This window comes from Pomacea canaliculata, linkage group LG6, assembly GCF_003073045.1.
Source record: "Pomacea canaliculata isolate SZHN2017 linkage group LG6, ASM307304v1, whole genome shotgun sequence".
NCBI classification, from domain to species: Eukaryota; Metazoa; Mollusca; class Gastropoda; order Architaenioglossa; family Ampullariidae; genus Pomacea; species Pomacea canaliculata.
In genome coordinates this window covers 6,106,395-6,133,649 of record NC_037595.1, presented here as the reverse complement: position 1 = coordinate 6,133,649, position 27,255 = coordinate 6,106,395, and the positions used below count along the sequence as shown (strand labels likewise).

General features: G+C 37.3%; 2 protein-coding genes across 7 annotated transcripts; one reads left to right on the top strand and one right to left on the bottom strand.

Annotated features, from left to right (window-relative positions):
- Nucleotides 1-12: 12 nt before the first annotated feature.
- Nucleotides 13-14,212, top strand: LOC112566181 (arginine/serine-rich protein PNISR-like). Of its 3 annotated transcripts, XM_025242175.1 has the most exons (13): nucleotides 13-85; nucleotides 3,155-3,249; nucleotides 3,840-4,064; nucleotides 4,655-4,761; nucleotides 6,344-6,430; nucleotides 6,623-6,842; nucleotides 7,121-7,341; nucleotides 7,579-7,743; nucleotides 8,086-8,197; nucleotides 8,941-8,994; nucleotides 9,421-9,558; nucleotides 12,225-13,611; nucleotides 14,057-14,212. In XM_025242175.1, exons 2-13 carry the CDS (start codon nucleotides 3,177-3,179, stop codon nucleotides 14,079-14,081), a joined length of 2,814 nt encoding a protein of 937 aa, XP_025097960.1. In that variant the 5' UTR covers nucleotides 13-85; nucleotides 3,155-3,176; the 3' UTR covers nucleotides 14,082-14,212. The 3 variants fall into 3 exon arrangements, with proteins under 3 accessions (XP_025097960.1, XP_025097959.1, XP_025097961.1); XM_025242174.1 differs by having other exon boundaries at nucleotides 12,225-14,212; XM_025242176.1 differs by lacking the exon at nucleotides 6,344-6,430 and having other exon boundaries at nucleotides 12,225-14,212.
- Nucleotides 14,037-27,255, bottom strand: LOC112566184 (FGFR1 oncogene partner-like). Of its 4 annotated transcripts, none has more exons than XM_025242182.1 (17): nucleotides 27,155-27,255; nucleotides 26,664-26,717; nucleotides 26,314-26,368; nucleotides 25,216-25,304; nucleotides 23,977-24,153; nucleotides 23,583-23,612; nucleotides 23,141-23,197; nucleotides 22,542-22,612; nucleotides 22,020-22,081; nucleotides 20,805-20,831; nucleotides 18,954-19,090; nucleotides 18,298-18,491; nucleotides 17,825-17,952; nucleotides 16,971-17,051; nucleotides 16,710-16,755; nucleotides 16,394-16,517; nucleotides 14,037-16,067 (listed from the first exon to the last, which is right to left on the bottom strand). In XM_025242182.1, exons 1-17 carry the CDS (start codon nucleotides 27,233-27,235, stop codon nucleotides 15,987-15,989), a joined length of 1,494 nt encoding a protein of 497 aa, XP_025097967.1. In that variant the 5' UTR covers nucleotides 27,236-27,255; the 3' UTR covers nucleotides 14,037-15,986. The 4 variants fall into 4 exon arrangements, with proteins under 4 accessions (XP_025097967.1, XP_025097970.1, XP_025097968.1 ...); XM_025242185.1 differs by having other exon boundaries at nucleotides 17,888-17,952; XM_025242183.1 differs by lacking the exon at nucleotides 20,805-20,831.

Sequence of the window (27,255 nt, the reverse complement as noted above, 5' to 3'; positions counted from 1 at the left end):
TGTACAAGCTATGCATTATGGGTAACCTGGAGACCGCCATATTATGCGGCCAAGACGCCAGGAGATTGCTTTAGTAATTAGTGAGGTAAATGCAATCTTGTTTTTCCGTCAGCATTTTCTTGGCGATGCATTCTGTTGTTCAGCTTAAAAAATCCAGATCTAAATGATTAACTGGGGATTGGTGCTACAAACGGTGGCCGCTATTGTTGTGAGTAGGTAAACCGATGTCCGGAAATGCCAGTCTTGGCTTCGAGAACGAGGACACCATCGCAGTGAACGATGAACCTTCCTTGCATAGTTAAGTCATACATATCAAGTACCGATTGCCATTACAACTGTCATCTGGATCTCTTGATTCGAATAAATTACATGCATCTACTGTTTCAGTCTGTAATCTAATCTGCATTTTTAGTAGGCGTAGAAACCTGCCCGAACTCTTCATACAATGATCATAGTCATTCGTAAATTTCTGTATCAATTAGTGTACCTTATTCCAAATCAAATTTGTATGCATCTTTTTATGTGGTATTAAAGAAAGGTATTCTTGCAGACATTACCTATGGCACAAATTGTTGTAAGTTTAGTGACAAGGCAGCTTCAGTTCCCAGGAGAAGAAACCGTAGTGTTAGGCAGCGTTAAGTTTTGATTTTCAAAGCTCAGTCAGAAATAAGTGCCTGATGAGACGTTATCAAATACATGAGAATGCGAAGATAAATATTACAAACATCTCATTATTAACAGAAGAAAGTGATAGAAATTCACAGCTGAAGGGGTGGTATGGTAGCACATTGGTAAACAGCAAATTTATTGAGGATCGTTGGTCCTGGGTTTGTGTCCTCATTGTCCTCCTGCACCACTTCCCAAGAGGTATGGGCAGCCATGAGGGATTGGAGACTGTTCTGATTGAAGAGGCACGAGATTTTGCTAATTCCTTGGCATCCACCATTGCTCACAACATGTTCGAACAGACCAGGCTGTAAAGGTGCAAGTCAGTCCCCTGGAAAATTACACTTGCTGGTATCATCAGACTGTAAACCTACCTTCTCAGCCTACGTTCAGTCCCTATGGTAATGCCACTGGGACACTCTAGACAAAATAAATTACATGCCACCCTTCCCTGCCTTTCCGACCGCCTACCTTCATGCCATCCTGTGAGGCTGGAGGAGGTGGTCCATGCTAGATTTTTAAAGATAGGACACACCTATTCCATGCAAGGACACCTCTTACAAGGTGAGCCATCGCCAGTTTGTCCATGGCATAATGGCAGTTTTAGTGTGTACATGCAATGATTGTTCTGAGCTCCAGAGTATCCCCCGGCAGATTTTTACAGAAGATTCTTTGTTTTCTTTGTTCAGGTCTGTCCCATTGGCAGCAGTCTTTAGATTTTTAAGGAGGATAGAACTTTTCCATCAGATTTAAGAAATTTTATGTCCTAATAACTGTTTTCTTTTGGTTTTTTGGTGGCCTTTTTGGACTTCATCACTCCTTTTTATACTTTATCCACTCTTTTACATATTGTTTACTTCTTGTGTTGACTTTTAGAAGAATTTTATGGTTATATCACTTGGCAATGGGAGACTTTGTCCCTAAACTTTTAAAGTTAAGATTACTTTTTTGCCATGATATAGCCCTAGTTAGTTGTTGGCACAGGGTTTAACACAAACAGCGTCTCTCTCTCATCTGCCCTCTGAAGTGCAATATTATTAAGTCGAAGCATCAGTCATCACAGGCAACAAATGTGCTGCACAAAAACTGGGTGGAGTGTTAAAATAACTGCGCAACTTTACACCCCAGTCCCTTTTGTTTAGTCTGCTTAGTTCAACTCCCTATTCTTTAAATGGAATTGTACCAGATACCTCCGTTTAAACAATTTCTACAACTTCATTTTCCTGCAGTTTCAGTACCATATGTAATATGTAAGTTACATATGTAACTGGTCTTAATGGGCTGTCATGAAGGAATTTTAAAAATACCTCAGAACACTTAATACTAGCAAGAATAAACAGTGTTGCTGCATATTTATCCAAAATATATTGCCCTAGAGTTACCACACTACTTAACAGGTTTGCTTTCTCCTTGCAATGTGCTATAACAACTTCTGTGCACCAAGAAGATCAGAAGACTGTAATATCTGCCCAAAATAAAGGAAGCTGACCTATTGGACAAAAAGATAATGTGACTTGTGTAATACAGACATCATCACACTCATATCCATAGCCCTGCCCTGTATTGCTACTGCAGTGAAGGCAAAGGGAGCTCTTTGCCTCCCATATCAAATTCAAATCAAGTCATGTTTTGCATGAATCAGTCACCTATAACTTATCTGTGACTTTGGTTGAACGAAACTGTAATATTTTTTCAATAAAACTGAATACTGTTTAGTCATAACTTCTTGAGCTTCCTCAAGAACTGAAAGTGATGCTAGGCTAGCATTTAGTGAGTTAAGGATTGGTGATAAAGAGAAATAATGTTAAAGTAGCTTGAAAAAGTTTCCAAAGTCAATTTATGTGAAAGGTAATCTTTGCCTAAATTTCTTGCCTTAAACACTCAAGCACATGAAAATTCATTTTTAAATTATATGTTTGAGTCTCTTCATCTGCAGTGGTAATTGGAGAGACTTTATGAGTAGATGCTTTGTGTCTTAGTAGATAATAATACAAAAATAATCCACAGAGTTTTGCATTTTTTTCTTTTTTTTGATGTGATGTTTTGTGATGCTTACGGGAAATTAGCGTCTTAAGTTTACCATGAGGAAAAGGAGAGGTAGAAGTTAGTTTTACATGGTGTCATCTTTGATAAGGAAACAATACTGCATCACATACTATAAGATAGAGAAGAGATTCTAACGGGGAAAGTGTGGTCGCATTCATTGGTGGCTGTGCAGCATAATCATGAAAACATAAGATGATGCATCTGGGACAGACAAAGGCTTTGGGAGTTTGCATCAGCTAGATGCACCTTTAATTGTCATTTTTTGAGCACCTGTGTGTCCAATAATCAAAAACTATGAGTTGAAATAAATAAAGTTTTGTGTAATATTTTTTAATACAAATCTGTCCTTGTGCTTAAAGGTTAACACTACAGAGCAACTGTCAACACCAGTCCAGAAATGACCTTTCAGCATATTTTTTTTTTGCTCCTTTTGTCTATGCAGATCTTAGTTACCTGTGAAGAAGATGTGGGCTAATCCATGGGGTGGGTCCTGGCCCATTCATCAGTCTGCTTATCAAAATGTGCCGCATGAACAGGGTAAGTACATGTTTGTAATCTGGTTCATATATGTGCAAAATTTGCCACTAATTCAACATTATATAAGAATGGTGTCTGCTAAGCCCCAAGTCCGAATTTGGGATTCTTTACTAGTTTTGCGCTGTCATCATTGGGAATTAGATGTTTTCAAGGTGTTTTTCAAGTACATATAGTAAAAAGGACAGTTGTAGTTATAAGATGGGCAAGACAAGGATAGGATTTTGAAGTCAGTTTATTTTTTTATTAGTCCAGTACTGTTATATATATACTTGTACACTAGGTATAATAATAAAAAATAATCTTTAGATAAATGCAGGAAATTAAATCTATATTTCTTGTGTGAGTGGTATTGTGAATGTTGGCTTATTGTGTAAGTCTGGTTGAAATATGAAGCTGAAGTAAGATTCTATCTCCAAACCAGTGAATAATGCCAGTAGCACTCTTTTTTTTTCTTCTTTTTTTAATTGAGAAGGACTGCAGTTAAAGAAGATTGCTTGAAGGGTGTATAATAAGAAAACAATGTTTCATTTCTGTTGGGTTAAATTAAAATAAATGTAATGGTTCTTGCTAAGTGACAATTGCATTTTCAGTGGATTGGGCATCATTAGCCAAGCAATGGATAGCACAGCGAGAAGCTGCACAGACCTTTGATCATGGCACGCTGGCACAACCACCTCCCCCACCACCTCCACCTCCACCTGTGGAGCAAGAAATTCTTCCTGCGGAGTCTCAGCCTTCAAGCCAGGAGGATGAAAACAGCATGGACATTTCAGATGAGGAAGAAGGCAGCAGATCTGCTAATAGTTTATCAGGAGGTAGGGTTGCGTTCTTTACAAAGCAGCTGAGAATCGTTTCATTCAATTGTTCTTTTTAGTGAGTGTTATATAGACGCTGCTGACCTCTCTTGTCCACTCTTCTGCCTCAGCCCAATGGGTTTTGTTTCATTTATTTTATAATGAAGGCTTCTTTGCCTCATATGAGAAAGCATGGAGATGGAATTTAGCTCTTAAATTTAGTTCTTCACGTGTTGTTTTCTTTCTGAAGCTTGTTTGAGGTGCTTGATGACAACATTCTAGGAGCACCTAGTTTATATTAATGTGCATGTCATGTTGGATCCTTTGCTGTAATTTATAAACGTAAAGTTTATGCTGTTGATACGGTTGAACAGTCATTAACATGTCATATGTATGGCCTGAGTGAAACGTGACATTTTTCCCAAATGCTGACATTTCTGTATTTGTAGTAGTTTTTCATGATGGTTGTCATGTTGAAATGGAGTAGTGTCATCACAGTCAATACTTCTTATTCTAATTCACATTTATTTTTAATTCTAGCATCCACTTGACTAGCAATAATAATACATTATTAAGTAATTTTAAAATGTGTGTAATTCTCACTTTTTCAGGACAAGCTTCTCTCTTGCCTACTCCTTTAAAGCAAGCTTCAGGTGCAGACTGGAATGGCAGTTGGGCTCCCTCATCTCAAAGTGATTGGCAAGGGGACAGTAGTCAGGTATGTTGATATGAAACTAATAGGTGACTGGTTCTGTTGCCATGTTGAACCATTTGGAATGCTGTGTGTCACATCCGTTTCACACATACTCCTGACTATTTTGCATTCTTTTGACAAGTTACAAAGATTGCCTTGGACTGTCCAGGTTGTTATATTGCCTGTGGGATTTTTCCTTCACCAAGGTCTTCAGGCAAGACAGTATAAATTACTTTCAACTATCAGTATGCAATTTGTGTACAATGCATACTTCTAAATATTGAACATGAACAATTCAAAGTCAAAAAGATGTTTGCCAGTGCGTACAAAACTCTAATAACTAGCTTAAGGGTTTGGCTGGTATGCGGGATTTGCAACCAATGTGGCAGGAGCTGTAACCAGGTCCAACTAATGGCTAATGCCCACACCATCTGATTGTTTAGACACTTTGAGTCTAAATTGTGCACATCTGAAGGGGATAGGCAGTGAACAGTCCCAAAATACTATAGAAAACATCGTCTCCAAACAGCTTTGAGGAGATGATGCATGACATTAAGTGCTAAAAAAATTGTAAAATGATGCCAAATGTTGTCTGTTAAGTGCATGTTTTCCTTTTTGCATGTGTTCGCCATAAAGTTAACTTTGATCCTTTTAGTCAGTATTTAAAAATACAAGTGTTACCTTGATTAGATGAGGTGAGGACACAGTTCAGGGACCATGGCAATACACATATCACTTGTACAATTGATCTCCTGAATGCTAAGAATACCACAATACTTTCTTGTGTCATAATGAACTGCTGGTAAATACATAATCTACCTTCATACTACAACACACACTGGGACATTATTTCACTTTCATACACACTTATGGAATGTTACCTCTTGTTTGTACACACTAAGGCACGGAGGCATCTATGATGGTGCTCACTGTATTTTTGGACATTCACTTTGTATGCATTTTCCCTGCTTTGATTTCAAAACTGAGGATGTGTTATTATGTTAGTTCCCTGCTGGTGTACGTGATATAACAAGTAGTTAAGTTGTTTTATGTATCAGTAAGCTCTTTTATATTGCTTGCACAGGGTCTCTCCAGTAGTTTCAGATCAATATGATACGGGTAAAATAAAAATTAAACATCTTTTGTAATCTGATCTTATGATTCTCATGCTTGCACGCCAGATATACACTTTATTTCTACGTTTTTCCATATTTGTGCTTTTGGCAACTCAAATGCGAAATGTTTCTTCGCATTCAGTTTTTTCTATGGTGGTCTCCAGAGCCCCAGACCAGTCATTTTAATTGTCATACAGATGTTCCATATTCTGTATTTATCAAGGATAAAAGCACAACACCATCTGCAATGTGTACTGTAAATTTTATGCAAATAATTGGTATTGTAGATAAAAATGGAGTGATTTAGTTTTTCAAGAGATAAAGAAGCAAATCCATGTAGCATCATTGATAGGCATAAACTGATAAAGAATTATTATGATCTAAATAGGATGGCATAAAAATAGCTACATGCAAAAGAGGGTTGCATCATTTTTTTTAAATTTATACATAATGTTAGGCTTCATAGTGACGGTTTTACAAATTGATTTCAGGATTCTTTTGAGTTTAGTCAAGGATCTGCTTTTAACAAGAATCAGTTCAACTACCCACCCCCTGGAGATGTGTTTTTTCAGCAACAGGTATGGAGAGCTTGTATTTTTGAAATCAGTTTTGTTTTCTTCAACTAAAATAGGGCACTCAAGGGCTTTGACGGTACTGATTTCCCTGTTAGCAAACTTTTAGCTACGTTTAGTCTTGCAAATATTCTTTTGATAGCTGCTGCTAAGATGGAAAATTTAAATAATCCACGTTATATCCTTTCTCTGTTGCAGGGTGGTGCACCTGCAGTTGCAAGTAACTTTCAACAATTTTGGCCTCCACCTGGAGCCCCGCCTCATGCTGGGGTAGTTCCAGAAGGATTTCCATCCCAAATTCAGCCCTTCCCATCTGGTCCTGGAGGTCGACTTGATCGCCCTGGAGGAAGAGACAGGCACTTGACAGATGCTGGCTTTTCAGCTGCCCGCCTCATTGGCCAGGAAGATTCTGGCATTGGTAAAAGAGATAATTCCTTTCTTTGAAGGCAAATATTTTGGGGATTTGTTTAAATTTTGCACACAAAAAATTAAGTGCACATTTGCTTACTAAAAAAAAATTCTTCTATATGGTTTTCCATAAAAGAAGTAATGAACAAGTTTTACATATGAAAGAAAATTGGCAAAGAATACATTCTGCTTTTGTTACTACATGTTTTTGACTTGATTATCTTTAGTAGCATGCAAATGATCCCATCTTGCATGACTCCCCTTCTAAAGCTATCTTGACAACTACAGATGCTTTGAAGCGGCGATCTCTGCCTGCCTGGATCAGAGAGGGTCTGGAAAAAATGGAGCGTGAGAAACAGAAGCAGATGGAGAGGGAACGGCAAGAGCAGGAGAGGGTGGATGCACAGCGTGCCCGGGAAGAGGCTGAGTTGGAGGCTGCTGAGGAGTTGAGGCGTGAGCAGGAGGAGGGTGGCAGTGGAGAGGCGAGAGTCCCACGCAAGAGCCGATTTGTGAGCCATTAATTTTTTTTCTCTCTGTGTGTTTGTTTGCTTTTATTTTATCTTTAGATGCTATAGAAGAATTTTGCAGTTTGGGTTTTTCTATAAAGTTCAACAAACATATGTCATTTGTCAGCTGTTTCATATAGCAGTGCTTTGTAATTTTGTGATAAGTGTGAATTGTGATTTTGTCGCATCACCATCTTGGGAGTCTGAAAATAGGATTATACCTAAGTTTCTTTGGAGCAGGATTCAGATGATGAAGATGAAGGAGATGGTCAGGAGACCAGTGCAGATGTTCAGGCCAGGTCACAGTCCGTTTCACCAGCACCTGTTAGATCCACAGTTGAGGCCCAAAAAAGATCGCCATCTCCAGAACAGTTTAAGACTGAGGAGGAAAAACAAATAGAGCTGGTAGGAGAACCACTGTAGATTTTTGTTATGGATTTATTTATTTGCTTTTAATTTCTTGACATGCAGTGATGTGTGAAACAGTACTTGGTGAGAGGTTTTGTTAGATGTCTACATGACATGCCCACTTCAACTCCATGCTTGCTAGATTATAGAGTTGAGGAAATCCACTAGTCCCATGGAAGATCATGCAGTTAGTAGAGGGCTAGAAACCCATATAGGAGTAAACCTAAACTGGATAGAGTTGAGAAAAATGTTTTGTTTATGAGTAGACCTGTAATAGTTACCTGTGTCTTGCTTGGGAATTAGGAGCTATGATGTGTTTTGCACCTGGCTGGCTTGCAGATGCAGAAGGTGAAACGGTGGATGACAGAGATCCTTCTAGAAGTCACCAATGAAGAGATGGAGAAAGTAGCTCACCAGGTGTACAGCAAGGCCCGCACCCAGGCTCTCAAAGGTAGGTACAGGTCTGAGCAGTGTAATCTCTCAGCTGTTGCTTGCCATAGAGTTGCAGGTTGTCCTTTGTGTCCAGTTATTTCATGCCATCTCTTGATTGTACAGGATGAGGATGAGTAAGGTTTTAGCAAGGTTTAGATACTGGTTTTGAGTTCCCAGTTGAAGCCTTTGTAGTCCAGACATTGCCCCATTTTTGTCCCCCTTTTTAAAATCTGTTTGTATATTTTTAAGGTTACAGTATGCTTTACCTCAGTAAATTTGAATTACAATGAGATGCGTTAGGCCATGCTTCTGGGTCCTGAAAGAGTTGTTATGATTTTTAACAAACTTTTTGCACAAGGGTATTTATAACAACCTGTTTGTATAAAGGTAGTTCGACCAGAGTTGTTGCATCTTTTCATTAAAATGAAAATTTTTCCCACAATGAAAATGTTGAACAGAGAAAAGATAAAACTACTTGTGGTATTTTGGGAAGGAACAACAGGCCTGCTGTTTTGAAATATTGCTTGAAATTGGGGTGGGGCAAATCCCAAAAGTTAAAATACTTTCTGCCTCTGGTTTAGCAGCATAGAGGTACAGTTGGCATTTTGCAGAAGCATTGTCTTCCACCTTCTGTACACCTTGACCTTTGTTGAGTGGTATTGTTGTCCTAGCGTCTGCTAAATTGTAACTGACTGGAGAAATTCTGCAGCTGAGCTCATCATTCAATGTTGTCACTAACTTGTGGTTTGTAATGATCCAAAGCACCAGCAAAAGTCCTCGCCAAGTCCACCGCTTTGGCGTCAATCTCCACGCTGGGTAAGTGCCCTTAGTTGATAGTATCCCCTGCCTATTTGGTCGTAAAAAACTGGCAGCGGAAGTGCAATTGATGTTTGCCTTAGTCAGTCTATTCAGATTGATTTGGGCAATTTGGTCTCTGCACCCATCTGCTGTTGCCTGTTATAACAAGTCATTATTAAGCTTTCCTTCTCCCCTACTCTCTCCTGCATGCTCAATTTGTATTTGATATCTGTTCTTTACTCTAGACTTTTATTAGAAACAGTTCCATAGAGATAGATTCTGGATATATCTTAAGCTGTATGGAAAATAATATACTTGACAAGGTAGGTATTGTAAATATCTTGATCCAAGAGTGGATATTTTATTTTTTCCCCCTCTCCTCGAGTAATTCTTATAAATGATCATGGCAAGGAGATATGTGTTAACGCAGTATCTTTGATTCAGGACTTGGCTATGGATCGGGTAGCAGTGATGAATCTTCTGAGAGTGAGGCCAGTGTGGATGATTCAGATGATGTCAAAGCTAAAGGGAAGTCCAGACCAGGCAATGAGAAGGACAGAAGTTCCAGCGAGGATGACTCTGGTGGGTTTTGACAGAATGCCTATTTTACTGCCCCAAATTGGCCGACCATTTTGCACTTGGGCCATGAAGTGTAGCCAAGGTCCGATATACTTTAAATGACGAGTGTGCATGCTATTTTGACCGGCCATTTCGCAAAATGCCAGGAAATCCCTAGCCGAACTACAATGTGCTGATGCAAGACTGTCCAGTAGGTAATCAGCAGTTGCCATATGAGGCCATGCGTGGTAAAAGTGGGGCCAAGTGCCTGAAATCTTCCCAAAGAGGTTGATAACTTAGTTACAGATAAAGACTTTAAGAACACTGAACAAGAAATGGAGGATGCTATAAATGCAGGGAACGGTGGAAAGGGAGTTGAAAGGAAAGGGCTGGACATGGGGTCACTTGGAGCGGGTTTCAGCCGATCAACATCGGTGGTGGACTCTGGTTGAGGCCTTGATGCACGAAGAGGAATATATAGATAAATGCAGGGACCGCCTCCAGAAATAAAGTGCGGCCATGGCAGTGGAACCATCGGAAAGTCCAGGCAGGTTGTCTGACAACAACAGTGTGAAAACATTCTGTGTAGTGTGTGAAAAAGAGTGTACTTCAGCCCATTCTTGTAGGTCCTGCAGCAAAGATGTCCATGCAATTTGTAGAACAAGTAATGAATAATAACAAGTAATGTAGCATCATGGTCCTCTGTACTAATCTTCTGTCGTGGGCTTCTGCCCGTGATGAACAAATGTTTCTTTTTGTTCAGCAGTGCTTTTAGGCCCTTGGTCACCCAAGGTTTGTTGTTAGGATAAACATACACTGCTTTGATGGACTGGTGCAATCAACACTATTTTACTCCTCACTTTTACTTCTAACTGTGTGTTAAATGTCTGTATGGGTATGTGAGCAAAGACAAATTTCTGCCCTGGGTCTCCTGGGCAGACAATAAAGTCTGTTTTGATTTTGATTTGATTTGATTTTGAAGCAGACAAAGGGATAATCACTTGCAGGCTATGTCATAGTGAACAAGAAATAGGAAGAAGAGATCAGCAGCTTATGATAGTTGCAAACTCAAGGTGCAAAAATACTTAAAAGTTCCAATGCAAAATTTTCACCTGCGAAAGTTGGAGATAATGTATGCATTCATATACCAGATGTTGACAGAGGTCGCAGTGATCCAAGAAGCGTTCTTGCAGTTGTCATGAACATTGAGGGCGCTTTGTACAAACTAGAAACAGAACATGGGGTTTCAAACAACTATATTCCAGAAGTGAGTTTTCCATTCTGCACAAGAAACTGCTCACACTGGTATCCGTGGACACAGAAGACAACTCACCACAAACTGTCACATCTTTCCAATCACTAACAGGCAGCCAAGGCTACACTCGATGTAAATGCACTACTAAGTGCACAACAAATTGCTGCAAATGTACAAATAACAAACTGTTGTATAATTCAAAATGTCATAAAAGTTCATCCTGTTGTAACAAGAGATAAAAGATTGATAATGTACTATGATTTTACACATAATTGAATTTGATCATTTATAATTATCAATATAAAGTATGAAATGATACAGAACCATCAAAATATGCCCATGACTTTTTCTTCTTCTGACTTTGGCCAGTCGCCTCATGCCATTTCGCAAACTGGCCGGCCTAATCCCAAAATCAAGAAAAGATCAGACATTGGTCGGACACTTCCCAGTTTAGCCAATTTCTGGCTTAGGCCATAACATATATACAGATATACATACCATTGTATGCTCTGTGATGATGATCATCAGACAAGCATATGTCTGATTATCCTAATGAAGAAAGCCTGTATTATCTGAGAGCTTGCAGCATTAATAAAAAAGCTTGGTTATGCATACTTTGTTAAAGACCAAGCTGATGGTTTGCGTTTTTTGGGGTTTTTTTTGCAGATATCGGTAGATGTAAGTGATATAAACCTTATCTGTAAATTTCAGCTTCCAAATCCATTAATTATCCGCTAGCAAAGAACGTGATTTGTATCTGCGATAAAGGAGCGCCGATTAATCAGAGTGACAGTTTAAGTTATTCAGACTTTGAAAGTCTGCATTTCTCGTGCCTAAAGTAGCCTTTTTTCAGAACCACAAGAAATGCAGGCTGTCAGCGTCCGAATAATCCAAACTGTCGTTCATTCTCTCTGATTGCTGTTGACTGCAGGCAATGTTGTGAATGGTGTACTAATGACGTAGTACATTGTTACAGCGCTCATTGATCATAGATGTGACTCATAGCGGATAATTAACAGATGGGTTTTGGAGGCTGAAATTTACAGGTTAGTTTTATATCGCCTATATCTACTGATATCTGAAGAAGAAAAAAACCTGTTCTAGTTGGTCTTTAATGACATCAAATGTTGACATGATTTAGTAATTTTTGTTGAAAATCAAAGGCATTTCTATGTTCAGAACAGTTCTTTAAAGGCTTCACTTGAAGCAGCAGCTATCAGAAAGACTTTATATGATGTTAGCTTTTTTTCATCTATTTAATAACCTGCATACCATACATTAATTTGGGTCAGGGGTTGTTTACTGTTTTTGTTTTTCATGTTGGGTATTCCATGGTTTCATCCTCAAAGTAGTAGAAGTGTAGAAACTTGTCAGCTGAATGACAGAAATCTGTTCCTACAGCTTTGTGACCCTTTTTGTTTTTCTCTTCACCCAGGTTACAAACCCAAGGATTCAAAAGCACCACAGCACTTTAAAAATTCATCGGTGCCAAAGAAATCTCACTTTAGTAATAATGAGGAATTGATTCCTGGTCTTGATTTGGTTAAAGGGGAAGACAGTGTAGACAAAGTGAGAGTTAAACAGGAGCCCAGACTTCCTGAGTCAGAGGAGCATGTAGAGCAGAATGTTAGGTCAGAGAAAGGAGACACAAAGTCCAAAGAAAAATCTCGAGGGGTGGTGAAAAAAGAAGACACTGTGGAGAAATCCGGAGGAACCACAAAGTCAGAGGAGAGCTCTGGCAGCACTAGTGACTCTTCATCTTCTGGCTCTTCCTCAGACTCTGGGTCCAGCAGTAAATCATCTGCTTCAGAGGAGTCCAGTCCGAAAGCAAAAAAGAAAAAATTACAGAGTAGGTCAAAGGCTAGTCAGAAAGCAAAAAAAGAAAAGTATAGATCTGTTGATGATGAGAAGCGCATCAGCAGGAAGGACAGGGACAGCCGAGACGTGGAGAAAGGAAGGGAGCGCAAGAAAGATGAGAGAAAGCGACACAAAGAGAAAAAAAGAAAGAAAGAGCATAGCGTGGATACAACTCGATACAGTAGAAGCAGGAGTCAGAGCAGGGACAGGGGGAAGAGAAAGAACGGTAGTGCAGGTGATGAAAGTGAAGACAGCCGCAGCCAAAGCAAGGAAAAAGAGAGTGCAGCTAAAAGAAAGCTAAGCTCCAGTCCTGAACAACAGCGTAGTAGAAGTGAGGAGAGGGGAAGGGAGCGTAAAAAGAAGCGTAGCACAAGTAGAGGAAGAGGGGACAGCTTAAGCCCAGAAGTGAGAAGTAGAAGTAGAGAAAAGGTTAGACGAAAACGTAGTAACAGCAGGGGAAAGGGGAGAAGCTTGAGTCCAGAGAGACGGCGAAGCAGAAGTGGGGAGAGGGAGAAAGAAAGAGACCGACGAAGAAAGCGTAGCGGTAGCAGGGAACGGAGAGCAAGACGGGACCGCAGTAGAAGTGGGGACAGTGAGCGGCGAACAAGGCCAAGTCGCAGAGACAGCCGTAGCAGGAGTAGAAATTCAGACCGCTCACCAGACAATGCACACAGACATAGGAGCAGAGACAGGGACCGCCGACGTAGTAGAAGTGACTCTAAGGGCAGGGACAGTCACCACAGTAAACGCTCCCGAAAGTCTGATGGGGATGGCAAGGCTAAGTCCAGGAAGCGGCACCGTTCGCGGTCACCGTCTTCAGATAGTGAGGGTGACAGTCGTCGAAGGATGAGCAAAGACACACCCTCATCTAAGCAGCGTTCTCACAAAGACCACCATCGTGATGATGAGCATGAGAGGAGTGGTAAGAGGTCCAGTCGAAAACACAAGAGTAGATCCCGGTCAAGGTGGGCTTGGCAGTTTTCTCTTTTCATGCGAGAGTGCATGCAAGTGTGCATATGAATATGTCTGTTTTTTTCTGCAGAAACTATTAAGTATTTTTATGGTGATGGTGGTGTTGGTAGGGACTTTTTTTTTGGGGGGGGGGGTTTCAAGGGGCAAGATGAGCTGGTGCATTATTCTGAGCATTTCTGGTTGGATTATGGGTTAGTGACTGTAACTGCTGTAGTTTACCCCTGACTCCTCCAATTCTGACCACTTCCTAGGTCAAAGTATTATGCTTGTTTTCAAGGCTACATGGTAAGCAAGAGGAGACTGTTGAACTTTCTATGTGACACCTGTTAAATTGCAGTCGACCACATGTTCTTCCTGCTGCAGGTAAGGGTCATAATGATGCTTGGTTCATTACTGTTTTGCCATTTCTAACCCGTGCTTTTTTTTTTTTTTTTGCAGGTCACCATCACCTCGCAGACGATAAACAACTGCTGCCATTTTGCTTACATCACCATAAAAAGTGTACAGTGTAGCTATTTACATTTTGGTTTGATTTATAAAAATTTGTGCATGCTTGTTCACAGGAAAAGGTTATAAAGATGCCAGTCACAATCATTGTACTGTTTGTTATGTGTGCAAAAAAGCTTCAGATGAGAGAAAAAAAGTCAAAGCTATTTTATTATTTATATATGTAGTTCAAGGGGGCTGCATCTCCAGCCTCTCTGGACTTTCGCCTTAATCTCTGATCAGATTGTGGGCACAAATGGAAAGGAAGGGGGGAAGAAATTGTTTGTCCTAGTCCTTGTATAAGTGTGGAACTATTTATCCGGTGGCACCTGTCACCAATACAGTAAGGATATTGGGTTCTCTTCTCAGGCCCGTGGCATCTGTTTTCAGGTCTGGCTGCTTTAGTCATTTAGTCTGTTGCAGGCTCTGTAAACGCCAATGCCTGCCTGACTCCTTAACGCTTTAGATCACGTTTACACAAGAATTTAAAACATAATGCATGCCTAGTAAAACAGCAAAAACAAACCCAAAAACTTTAAAGTGCAGTTCAATGGTTTATTTAAGTATATAACATTTTGCATTTTAAAAATTATGCCTGTCTGATGTCTACAAAAGTTATAAATGCATACGAGTGTTCAAAGAATTTCAAAACAAATTGGTCACTGCTTGGTCCAGGGGTTCACAAAGAAAAGGAAAATTGCACAGCATGGAATGTTGCCTGACCTTGTAAAATATCTGTATGCCATAATTTGTAGCAAACATTCATCTTGTCCCACATTTCAACAGTGCACATGCAGTATCATATGTTACATGTTTAGATCTCATTATGCCCTGGTCCCAAGCCTGTAACATTTTATTATTGCAAATAAGTACAGTAATGTTACACGGAATAATGGTATGATTATATTGCTAAGCAGAAATACTTAAATTAAGAGTTATATCTAGATTTTTAAAAAATAGTTTAAAAAATGAGACTAAGTCCATCCCTGAAAAAGTTCTTGCTGAAAGTAAAGACAGCTTCAAATGACTTTCAACAAAATGAGTGGTGACAAGCTTTCCAATGTAAGAGAACTTCACCCATTTAGTCTGTAAATCTGATGAAGTCTATGCACTCTTGGTCCCTTGCATACATCGAGAAATGACACAGCTGTGGCTGGCAGGTATGCTAACTAAAGTAAACCATCCAAGAGTTCAACTTGCACACTTATAAAAGCACAACTAAGAATTGGTTACATCAGATGAATGGTTCAACCAAACTTCAGCAACAGAAATACTGCGGCAAATCTTGCAGTTGCCACCATCTAATTATAACTACTTCATTCCAGACCACGTGGTCATCTAAATTTTCTGAAATCAGATAAGCTGCTTTAAAATCTTCATGTCTGTGTATCCTCTCAATTTTGTTTTCATTAGCATTATTTTCAATATCAATAGCACTGAAAACTACGGGGTGGGGAGTTGTAGGATTACCGCGATCTAAATGAGTCTGTATTATCACTGCTACAAGAAAACTGAGGACCTGTTTCCTTGTTCTCAGACACTGATTAGTCTTTGGATCAAAAGGTGTGCTTAGAATACACTTTGAGCAGACTCATTCAGTTCCATTCTATCGTTACATAAGCAAGCGTTGGCATTCTGACACACAAGTCATGCTTAAAATACATCTTCCACTCATAATGAGACACAAATAATACCATTCCACACTGTGCACCATAAACTCTTGAAACCAAACTTCCAATGCTGGAATGAATGCAGCTGTTTACTTCCCTGTAGTTGTGCTCTTATATTTCCATGCTGCCACCATGCATGTTTATACTATGATTTGCCATTTTGAGAAACTATGATGTCTGGACGGATTTCACAATGGATCAACAATGTGTCTCTAGTGTAACTGTGCATCTTCCATGTAGTCAAAACCCCCATCCATCTGAGAAATGCTCCTGTCTGTTGTTATGTCATCAAACTGGAACATAGTTTTTCGACTCCTTAAATATAAGTGCATCAACAAATCTTATTTGGAAGTAACCATACAAGCAAAGATGGATTGCACTGGTTTAAAATTCTTTGATGGACAATATGTATCCTATCCCCAAAGTCTCTTCATGTTTATAATATCTGTCTTACCTGCTAGAATCTATTTCATGACATGTACTAAACCTGCTTATAAAGTCCACGTAAATGGTTTCAAAGTTTTAGTTTGAGACCTTTCTTACAACAGCTTGTGTTCTACACAATTTCAAAGCATTCAGTCCCTTCTGATAATCAGGAAAATATCGAATATTTCCATACCCCACTATTTTCTGCATCTATGGAACCGTCTTCAATCTCTTCATCATCGATTTCCTCAGCAACACTGCCATTTTCTGTCTTTCCTTCTCCTTTGCTGCGAGGAGACCTCTGACTAAAGCTGTGTCTGCAATAACAAAATGTTTATTGTGCAGCGTAATGCATGTATTTTTTTAATTTTAATAATTATTTTTGGTTGGAATGTACACAAAATTACACCAAGAATGCAACACAACCTGCATAAATGATTACAAATATTCCGATGCATTCCCACTGCATGTACTGCAAGATCCTACTTGACAAATCCACATCAGCTTACCCAGAACTCTGGAAGTCGTCTTCATACTCATAATCATCTTGTGCATCTGAAACATATTGTTCAGCATTCTTAAAAGCTATTTTTTCAAATGAGTGGGTTTTTCTATTACTTTAGTTCAGCTACTTCATACATAAAATGTGAAGAGAACTCAGGAAGTCATCTTCATACTCATAATCATCAAAGGGATGGTCGACATTTAGATTATGGCTGGATCTCTAGTTTCTCTGGCCATATTTTTCAAGAAACATCTTTGCATCTTACCACCACCCATGTCTAAATTGGCCATTCTACGATCCAGTGTCCTCAGACTGGCATCACTCTCCCTTGGTCTGGATATGAAACCTGAAATTTAAAAAAAACATGGCCAAGTGTCCGATTCCATTTTTTCTTATTACACAAGGACAATCTAATTTTTAATTGTTGAGATGGCATATTCTTCCACCCACCTTCATTATCTATCTCATTAACAGACTAAGGCAGATTCAAATAACCTTCAGACACTTATGATTACTGCATGAAGGCAAAGACTTGATCAGAAAAAAATTTACAGTGTAGGGCCATTAAGCCGCCGTCCAGTAATCCACGAATTCACTTAAGTCTCTCAAACACTTGAGACAGGTGTTGACACCTGTAATTTTGGCATTTCAAATGTGACTGACATGAAAAGATGTGAAATCAAGTTTTAAATATATTTGATATATTTTGTTATTCTTGATAATTTATTATTAATTTCAAGACTTAAATCATGATTTAATTTGCAATATTGCAATCATGAGATAACGGTGCTGCTTTCTAAACAGCGACTTGGGGATCAACACGTGAGATAGAATTGTGATAAAAAAACATTAATTTTTTTTCATTATTGTAATTTATGAATTATCAAAAAATATTAAGCTGCAGTTGAGCAGTTTGGACCCCAATCACCTTGGTTTAATGGCCCTACACTATATTTCTGAATGTTTGGCAAGTTGAAGGCTTTTATAAACAATATGTTAAAACACTTTTAAAATTGTAATCCTACTGTAAGAAATTATGAAACTGCATGTTGTCCAATCTACTCCTGTGATAATACCATATCAGATCTTTTATGCCAATATGTACAGAAAATTTGGCACCTGTGGCAGAGTGGTTGTTTTGCACTGACACCAGTCCACCAGAGGTAACAAAGGGAGACTCACTGGCAGCCTTCCTAACTCCATCACTGTTAGCTTCCTCTCCCTTCTTCTTCCCTTTGTCTATCTCACTGGTTTACAGGGAGGAAAATAAAAGATAATAATAAACAACCTAGCTAGCTAAATTCCTTAACAATGGCTATCTCTAACTGTATTCATGGTATACGAATACTGCGTATCTAAAGAATTTTTTTAAGCAGTAATTGAAGAATGCATAATTATCAAAATAAGCTGTGGCTCCCTGTAAGCCAAGTGCCAAAGAACCATTAGCTCCAAAGATGTTACTCCTTGTACACGCTCTTCTTTTTTATTTCTTGTTTTTTAACAAATATTGGTAGCTTTACTACTTTGCAACAACCGCACAATGTTTTACGATTACAAGAATGCAACAATTTTTTCCAGATCATAAAGGGTACCTGCTTCCATATGGTGTCAACACAGAGGAAGATGGCAAAGGCCCATCGAAGAATGAATCATCACCCAAAAGGTCTTCATACAGATTACTACTTTTGGCACTGTTAGGGGGTGCTGATGTAGGCAGTGGTGGGGGACCGCTTTTTTCAAGGTTCCTTTGGTTCTTAACCTCAACTGAACTTGTTAAAATATCAGCCTGCAAAAAATATATCACCACCACAAATATGCAGCTTTAAGCTATGATGATCCACCTTCACATCTACATAATAATATAATAAAACAGGCCGTAATCTTTCTCTAGTAGTTGTTTCCACATTTACTGAGTGAAAAAAATGGCAGAGCATCCAATTCTTGATAAGTACTCATTAATGTTACAGATACTGCAAAATATGAAGACTATAAAGGTAGTCCATAAAAACACACTGGCCAAGGTTTGCAACGTAAAACACAAAATAATAATTCACATGTAAACATGGAACAACTTTATAATTCAATACATTTTACTGCTAACCACTCACGATCCAGTCCGAGGACAGCTTCCCTACATCTGTAAGGTCACAAGAATGTGTACAAGTAAAATAATCCTTATGCAATTAGGAATATGAATGATGGTGGGCAGAAAGTAGGGATTTGGGGCAAAAAGCTAATTATCTCTTACTTTAGTCAAGGCTCCAGAAAAAGCCAGCTTTTGCTTGTGACCTGTGGAGACGATTTCATCTACTTCTCCTGACACAACGGAGCGGCACTGTAGGAACAGGCGTTTGTACATGGCAAGAAATTCATCAAACTCAATGCCTGCACAGAAAGTAAGATGAAATTTGTTAGTATGTCAACATTGGAACTTGCTTTGTTTCATGAAATTCAAGGTACCTTAACTTTGAAAAGTAACAAGTTCGCTCATAACATGATGATTGACATGCTAATGCTTGGTACTGTTCGTGCCCATAGGACAAGAAGATATACAAAACATTAAGATTAAAATGATAAGACAGACCAGAAGGTGCACAATCAACCTCCTTCATTGAACATTAAAATGTGAAACTGTATAGTAAACATGATCTAAATTCTCCACATTTTCAGGACACTCCCTCCCCCCTTCAAGACTTGTTTGAAGTGACTTCTTTCATATTAAGGTAAACAAAATTGATGATAGATACTTGTGATGTAGTTTCTCACCAGTGTTATGTTATATTTTCCAAAACAACAGAACCTTGACCTCTCATTATACCCTCAAAGAAATGGTGTGGTGTACAGTACAATTCTAAAAAGCCACCATCACTCAAAATTAGGAAACTCAAGTTGGTGGATAAAACAATGCATTTTTATGACCACCTGTGTGTCATTACTGTATCTTAAGAAGCATGCCTCATGCTACCTAGATGATGGAAATGATAGCCAAGTAAATAGCAGCATGCAATAACTGAAGAAACAGCTAACAAGGATACATGCATCATATAAACTTCAACATGAAAAAAGAATCAAATGTGCTGGACTCTGAAGTATCTGCCAAGCTCCTGGGCATATCTAAAATTGCAAAAGCCTGAAAAAAACAAAACCCCAAGACATGCCAGGCTTTCTGTATTGTCAAAGCATCTAAACAGCTTTTCTGACTGCTCATGCACTTAGGATTAATGAAATCATGGGCCAATGCATTTTTAACTTACAATGTGAAAAGATAAAAGGCAATGACCAAAATATCATAGTTTACCAAAGCCAACATGTAATCACAAGCTGTCAAAAATCTACTTCATTCTTCCATAACTTAAAATTTACATGATGGTGTTGCTGATCAACACTGTAACAATAGTATCAGGGAAAGATTACAACATACTACACTAGCAGTAAGTAGATCTTGGAGACCATTTCACATGTCTGACTTTAAGTGGAACTTGAACCAAAATATTATAAAATAAAATATACAAATTCAATTTTACTCTCCTGGCATGCAGCACTAAACTAAAAAATAATTAAGTCCCAGCTTTTTTAAATGTATGATTTTTCTATCCACAGACATTATGGCTTCTTGTGCTTGCTGGTATCACTGGCTATAAAGGAATGAGGACGAAAAAAAAAAACTATTTACAGATTTTGTGAAAGGCAGAAGGCTTTAGTTTGCATCAATGCATCATGCATAAACTCTCAGCATCCAAACATAATGACACAAAAATCTGAACAAGGTAATGCCATCTTGTAACACGATGTGTCATTAGTGATATTTTTTCCTTAAAAACAAACCCTGTATTTACTACACAAATCTATTCACCTCTGTGTTGTTCATTCTTCAACAACTGTACATGCATGCATTTTACTAGCACTGCTTTTTATTACTTAAGTATTTTTACACACATTTTAACAGTATACTTTGTGTGTCTGACAACATGCAATAAGATGAAAGTTTAACAACTAGAACATGCTAAACAGACAGAAGGCTTCGATAGACCACCTAACAGTCACCATGTTCCTTTAACCTGGCTAAGGAAAACTGAGTAAAAAAGGCGAAAAATAATACCTCGAGGAGTGAGAGAGAAATACATTCCTAAAGGAAACAAATGAAACAAGAAATATGAGGTGGCTCTACATAAAAAAGAATATTTTCTTTACTGTTGAAAAAAAAAGTGAAACAGATAAAGGTTTTTATCAGATTAACTCGTAGGAATCCTTTTTCATTTAGAGCATGGTGCTTACTTTGTATGCATGTGAACTGTAAGCATACACAACACTGATTATCACCGACTTTGAGTATTTCACATTCATAAAAGGCAAGCAGTTCCTCAACCTCAAGTAAAATTTGTTGGAAGTTTTCAGACGGTCAAAAGTCCTGGTTATTTTTTTTAAAAGTCCAAGATAAATTATTGTGGGTTTTGTACACAAGCTGCATTGCAAAGAACATATCAATATGTAGGCATCAATACTATTGTGATTGTCATCCCCGATGTTAAGGAACTGTTAATAGTGTCATGAATATAAGGATGCCAATGACATGATGGCCTTATGCCAGCTTTATGAAGGAATTTGTTTTCAATGTCAGTACATTTACCATCTTACAAATTTATATGTAATTTTAATGATGCACTGTCCATCTCTGGTATTACTAATTTATCAATTTTAGGAAGTGCTGCTATGTGATCTGAAAATCCTTAAAAGACAGTTTCAAAGAGGTCATCATCTTTAATACATTACAAGAATAGCCAAAATATCCTCCAACAACTGTAGTATTTCTGATAATAAACACATCAGCTTCTAACTTGCTCTCTTAATGGTAATGTATGTGAATGAGAGCATACATAAGAGAGAGAGAGTGCATGAGAGTGATACAGATCAAGACCACAGAAAGTGATACATGATAAGAAGGAATGTTTCAGAGATCTGATAATGGTCATCAGCACTGCTCCAGTCATGAGTGACATGACTTTCAATGAAGTAATGACTATGGAGGCATATCATAAAGCCAGGTTTTGTGGATGATTTTTTTTAAATTATTAAATTCAAACTTTATTAGAAGCAACTGGATTATTATTATTAACTGGATTACCTAAAATTTACTTACAACATAAATTTTCAATAATGCAAGTGGAAGGCACACGCCATTTAAGTATGTAAAGTCTGCAGGCAATTGTCTTATGGAGGTAAAGCAGACAATCTTTTGCTTCAACCCAAACATTGGATCAAAAATGTGTACAAGAATTTCATATAAATGCATTCAAGTAGATGTTACCATACTTACTGCTGCTGAAGTCTTTGTCGATAGCTTTAAATTCATCTTGAACATACTTTTCCAACATGTTTCTGCAAAACAGAACAAAATTCAAAGTGTGACTAAACTCATTTTTCAAATTCAGTATATCTGTTAAGAATTGCATGTGAAGAGTAAAAACAGCATAAATTGTCTTACTTGGAGATTGACCTCTTAAGCACAATACTGATTGAAAGGTAACTGTTGAAAAAAAAACCACTTCAAACAGTGGATGTTCTTGATGACAAAAACAGGGTCTCTACATCTCATGTAAGGCTAGACCTGAGAAAAGTGAGGTTTCTAACACTTCACTCCCTAACAACCCGAGTTAGTTAACCATGTGCAACAGGTGGTTTATAAACACTCATGTAAGTAAAAAAATCTACAAAAATAATGCCATTTTTTTGCTACCTTCTACGCTAAGACTTCAAGACTGTTTTCTGGTGTATAATAACTTCAGCTGATACCTAAGAAAGCTGCAGTAAGTGCACCCTCACCCTCAGATGTCATTACCTGTTAAATCCTGGAAATAAATCAATGAAGAGCTCTCGCAGTTCATCTTTATCTATAGCTCCACTGCCATCCTGAGCACACACAAACATGAATCTGCATACTACCTCATTAATTCTTAAATGTACAATACATTAGCTCTAGGTATTATCACCTTAAATGGACTGTAAATGGAGTTAATAACCATTATTAAAAATAAATTCTCTAAGCATTCATAATAGACTTTTAACCAGTTTTCTATAACTTTAAGAAATGTGTAAGGGTTTTGGATTGGTTTCTATTTTTTATTACATTCGGTATAGATGGCCAAGAAAAGCATCACCACAGAATTTGACTAGATCATTTTGTTTCCAGTTGTAAAATGAAAAAAGTGCACATGTGAAGTACAACTAGTGCATGTGAACTGAAATCTATTTAGCAGACATGACAAAAATGGCTTTCTCAAAACTAGTTAGAGGACCATATAAGTGTAAAGGAGGATAAGGCACTACAATGACCATATTTGAAGAGCAAAAATTCTTTGCAGTTACTATAAGACTTAGAAAAGGCGCTGCTCACTAATTGTATTTCTTCACAGAACATTCTAAAGAGAAAATACTTACTCTGTCATAAAGATCAAACTTTTCTCTTGCATCTAACAGCTGCTTTTCAGATAAATTCTGCAACAAACTGTTACACTCAATGAATACGTCTTAAAAATTATTATGACAAATGAAGGAAATTGATTTTCTGATAAACTTCAATTGTCTGTAAATATTAATACATTTCTCTAAATTCTGCAATAAAAGAAACTTAAATAGTGCACAGAAAATGAAATACTCTATAATGATAATTTCTTGATTGTATTTTACTTTTAATGAATACATTTTTTTCTAAATTTCAAATTAAAGGTGATTATAAAGAGCTCAAGTGAACAGTTGGATGGATAAACATGGATTTATGACTGATTTCAAAATCAAATTTATCTGTTTTTCAATTAGGAAAAAATGAAAAATGCACATGGAAAATAGGGGAGGAAACCACATAATAAGCTAAAAATGTTACCTTTGGAAGACTGTTAAAATCTCTTTCAGCCTGTTAGGGACAGGAAGGAAAGAATTTTTTTCATTTTACTTTGTGACGTTATTTCCCTTCTTAAAAATTTGGGGAGATGGCCTATAGGAAATGAGTAATAACCGGTAAAAATTTCAAACCTCTAGGATGATAGGAAGTGGGTGAAAAATCAATTAAAAAAGTTCACTGACACCCATGAATAGAGAGTTAAATAAAAGTGTGTAATTAAAAAAAATTTCAATTCAAACATATTTAACCAGATCAAATGTTTAACAATTTGGAAGAAACATTTAAACAGCTGAGACATTTTTCATAAAATATAAACTTAGCACTTAGTTTTAGTCATACAATAATTTTCTACTTATATTCACTTTAAGCAACTCACAATGGAAGAAGAACCTCCTATTGGACTGACAGTGGAATGCTGCAACTGTTGTTTACTGGTGTGCGTGTTAGCACCTTTAAGTACCTCTACCAGTAAAGGTACATGTGACTCGCCTTCCCTGGGATGATTTCTTAAATTAAGCTCCTTTGAAAGGTTCTCGCGGTTCAATGCATCCTCCTTCAGAGTGAAAAAATCATAAGCCTTCTACAAAGCAACATAAAGTATATGTAGTAATATTGTCTTCGTATACATAGTACATTTCCCTTCACAAAGTAGCAGAATGTAGTAAAGTAATAGTAAAACCTCTCTATTAAGACTCACTGAAATCCACCAAAAAGTCTTAACTGAGAGGAGTCTTAATAGGGAGACCAACCAATCAGGTTTTATTCTATGAATCATGACTTCAAATATTCTGCACAGGGGCAGCTGAGATAGAAGTTTAGGTTTTAAGCATAAAAAATAAATATAAATATAAATAAGGAAAAAACAATTTAAAATTAAGTTTTTTTATTGATCAACATGAAAACAAAAAATAAAATAAATATATTTAATGGGAGGATCTGCATGTCTCAAGATGTACACAAGATGTGTGTGTGCTCATGCTAACAATTATTCTTCATTCAGAAAGTAAATCTCTATTTTTGTGGCCTTCGTAATTTGAACCATTAAAAAAAATTTTTATATTATCCATTCGCTGATTGACCTGACTACACTACAGTAGATCATAATACACATTTAAAAAAAAAAAAAAAAAAAACAGAAAAAAAGTCTCTTTCAAACTTTATTTTATGGGATTTCTGCAGAAAATCCTATGAATAGGGTAAACGGTGGACCAGTAGCAGTCTATGACGATGGTTTATTTTTTATCAACGTGATTTTTACAAAAAGTCTTAATAGAGCTCAAACTGTCAGTCATAAGTTGGGTTGAGGAGGTAGTTGTAATCGGGATGACATTTATAAAATGAAATTCATCCGTGAAATATTGTTGGGTCATAACTAAGTAATTTAGTTTCTTTTTTGTTACTCCTCGAGAAGCATAGAGCCTCAATAGTCATAACTAAGAGGGGGTCGTAATTGGAAAGGTCTTAAAAGGTCTTACTGTAGTAAAAATTCCCAAGGTAACATAAAAAATATCAACACTGTACAAAGCATATAGAAACACCTACTTGTTAGTGCAAAAATAATTAAAACACGAGACGTAAATAATATTCTTTAAAAAATCTCATGCAGCATACCCACCAATCCAGTTTCTGGATCAAACACAGCAAGAGTGAACTCTAAGTGAAAGAACTCCAAGAATTCACGGACCAGGCTGGCAACAAGATGGCCTAAAAATAATGTTAAACTCTTATCAAAAGTGAAAGAAATGATTGCTATGGCATGTAATTTCTAACAAAAGGGCTCAACATTTATTTTTCACAACTCATAGTAAAGGATCAGTAAATTACAAAGTTTTTTTTCTAATGCTTGGGTTCAGCAAAACTCCCCAAATATAGGTGAAAACTCCACTTAAACTTTCAAGATACATTCCTACAGGGAAAGAAGTAAACTCTTTCTATGCACAGCAATTTTTGTAGGTGTATATCATAAGAATGGGAGATGAATATTCATCCAGAAATGGCAAAACAATATCTTTGATCAAGCTTTACCCAATCATTAGGGGAAAAAACATGCATCCCACAAAAATCCATTAAATTTTAAAGGTCCTAAAGAGTGCAAAACTTTATTTCTGAAATGACTGGGCCAAGTTCAAGAAACTATTTTTCCACATCTGAACAATAACATTCTTCTGATTACAAGACAAAGCCAATGTTATAATGCACAGATAAAGGTAAAAGAAAATCTGGAATTTATATAAATTTGCTTACACTGTCAACATTACAAGTATCACAGTTTGAAATAATATTAACAAGCTTAAAAGTTATAAGTTTTGAACCTGTAATCTGAATTATTATGTCTGACATTTTATCTTGAAAATTGATGGGGGGGTCATTCATTCTGAGTTTGGGCATCTATTTTATTAAGCTCATTGCAGTCTTTTCAAAAAGGCTTTGCACTCTTTTAGGCCTTTTAGATTATTATGACAATACAACACAGATACAATAAAACTAGTAACTTTTATCTTTCAGGAAATGATAAGGATACTTTTTCACTGCCATCTTAACTGCCATCTCTGTTTTAATCAAGTGACTAACCTGTATGTTTTACTGTTGTGAAAAACACTAGCAGCTTATTATGCTGACCAGGAGTAAAGACTAAAATGTGTGCTATGTTTTAACAAACATTTGTGGAAGCTAGATTGCAAAAATCTCAATAATTAACATTAGTATTTCATACCATCTTTTGTAGACAGAAAGGTCTTTAGTTCCTTATTCAAAAAGGGTGTCCTGTTCTGTAAACACACACACACACAATGCTATCAACATTTAAAAAAAAATAATGAACTAAACAGTAACAGCAATTCTGTACCATTCCATAATGGTAGCAAAATAATAATAATAATTAAAACTAAAAGCAGTTGTACCAATATTCTAATATACTTCTAAAATCAAACAAGTCTTATATCTTTATTAGCAATTTATCTGAAAATTATCGAGCCACCCCAAATCGTCAATTGTGTTGTAGTTGTCATCCAATTACTAAAATTTGTTGTGACACAAAAAAGAAAAAAAAAACTATGTACTTACTTGAACATTTTCCTGCTCCTCTAAAGCAAGGAATACGCTCGCCCGTAACTGAGCCTAGAAAGCGGCCCATTATTTAGAAAGAAAACAAAAATAGCATCAATAAGATTAGTTCTTCTTTCTGAAGACCGTGGACATCAACTCTAACAGAGACTATAGTGGTGTAGGAATTAAGATGCTCGGGATGGGGGGGGGGGAGAAAACATTCACATTCTTGCCTCCTTCCCCGGTTCCTACGATACTGCTAGCACCCAGCGTTGCTTTAAGACAATAAAATATATTAAATATACTTCAGCCTTTACTTTGGACTGACCGGGTTGTGACAGATTACTTCTACAGATTATTGAGAAACTGAAACAAGTGTACACTTGTTTTCCGTTTACAGCTCAAATAACATCATACAATGCTTCTGCTGCACATATTTCACGTTGTTCATATATTAAATAAAAAATATATCAGCACATATAACTAGCTGCTTGCACGGCAAATCTTACGCGCAATTTCCCTAAAGTGCCATTTGCTTCAAGAGTTTGAGCGACTAAGTCTCTCAACTCTGTGTCTTCGTCGGCCGACATGTTTCCAGACAAAAACAACG

What these genes read in the sequence shown, in the direction of transcription:
- LOC112566181 (XM_025242174.1), top strand. Translation starts at nt 3,177, where the DNA reads ATGTGGGCTAATCCATGGGGTGGGTCCTGGCCCATTCATCAGTCTGCT. An exon ending in GGCAAGGGGACAGTAGTCAG is followed by an intron (nt 4,762 to 6,343) that starts GTATGTTGATAT and finishes AATTGATTTCAG; the next exon opens with GATTCTTTTGAGTTTAGTCA. An exon ending in AGGAAAAACAAATAGAGCTG is followed by an intron (nt 7,744 to 8,085) that starts GTAGGAGAACCA and finishes GCTGGCTTGCAG; the next exon opens with ATGCAGAAGGTGAAACGGTG.
- LOC112566184 (XM_025242182.1), bottom strand. Translation starts at nt 27,235, where the DNA reads ATGTCGGCCGACGAAGACACAGAGTTGAGAGACTTAGTCGCTCAAACT. An exon ending in ATTTTAACAGTCTTCCAAAG is followed by an intron (nt 23,198 to 23,582) that starts GTAACATTTTTA and finishes AGTTTGTTGCAG; the next exon opens with AATTTATCTGAAAAGCAGCT. An exon ending in AGTTTGATCTTTATGACAGA is followed by an intron (nt 22,613 to 23,140) that starts GTAAGTATTTTC and finishes GTGTGTGCTCAG; the next exon opens with GATGGCAGTGGAGCTATAGA.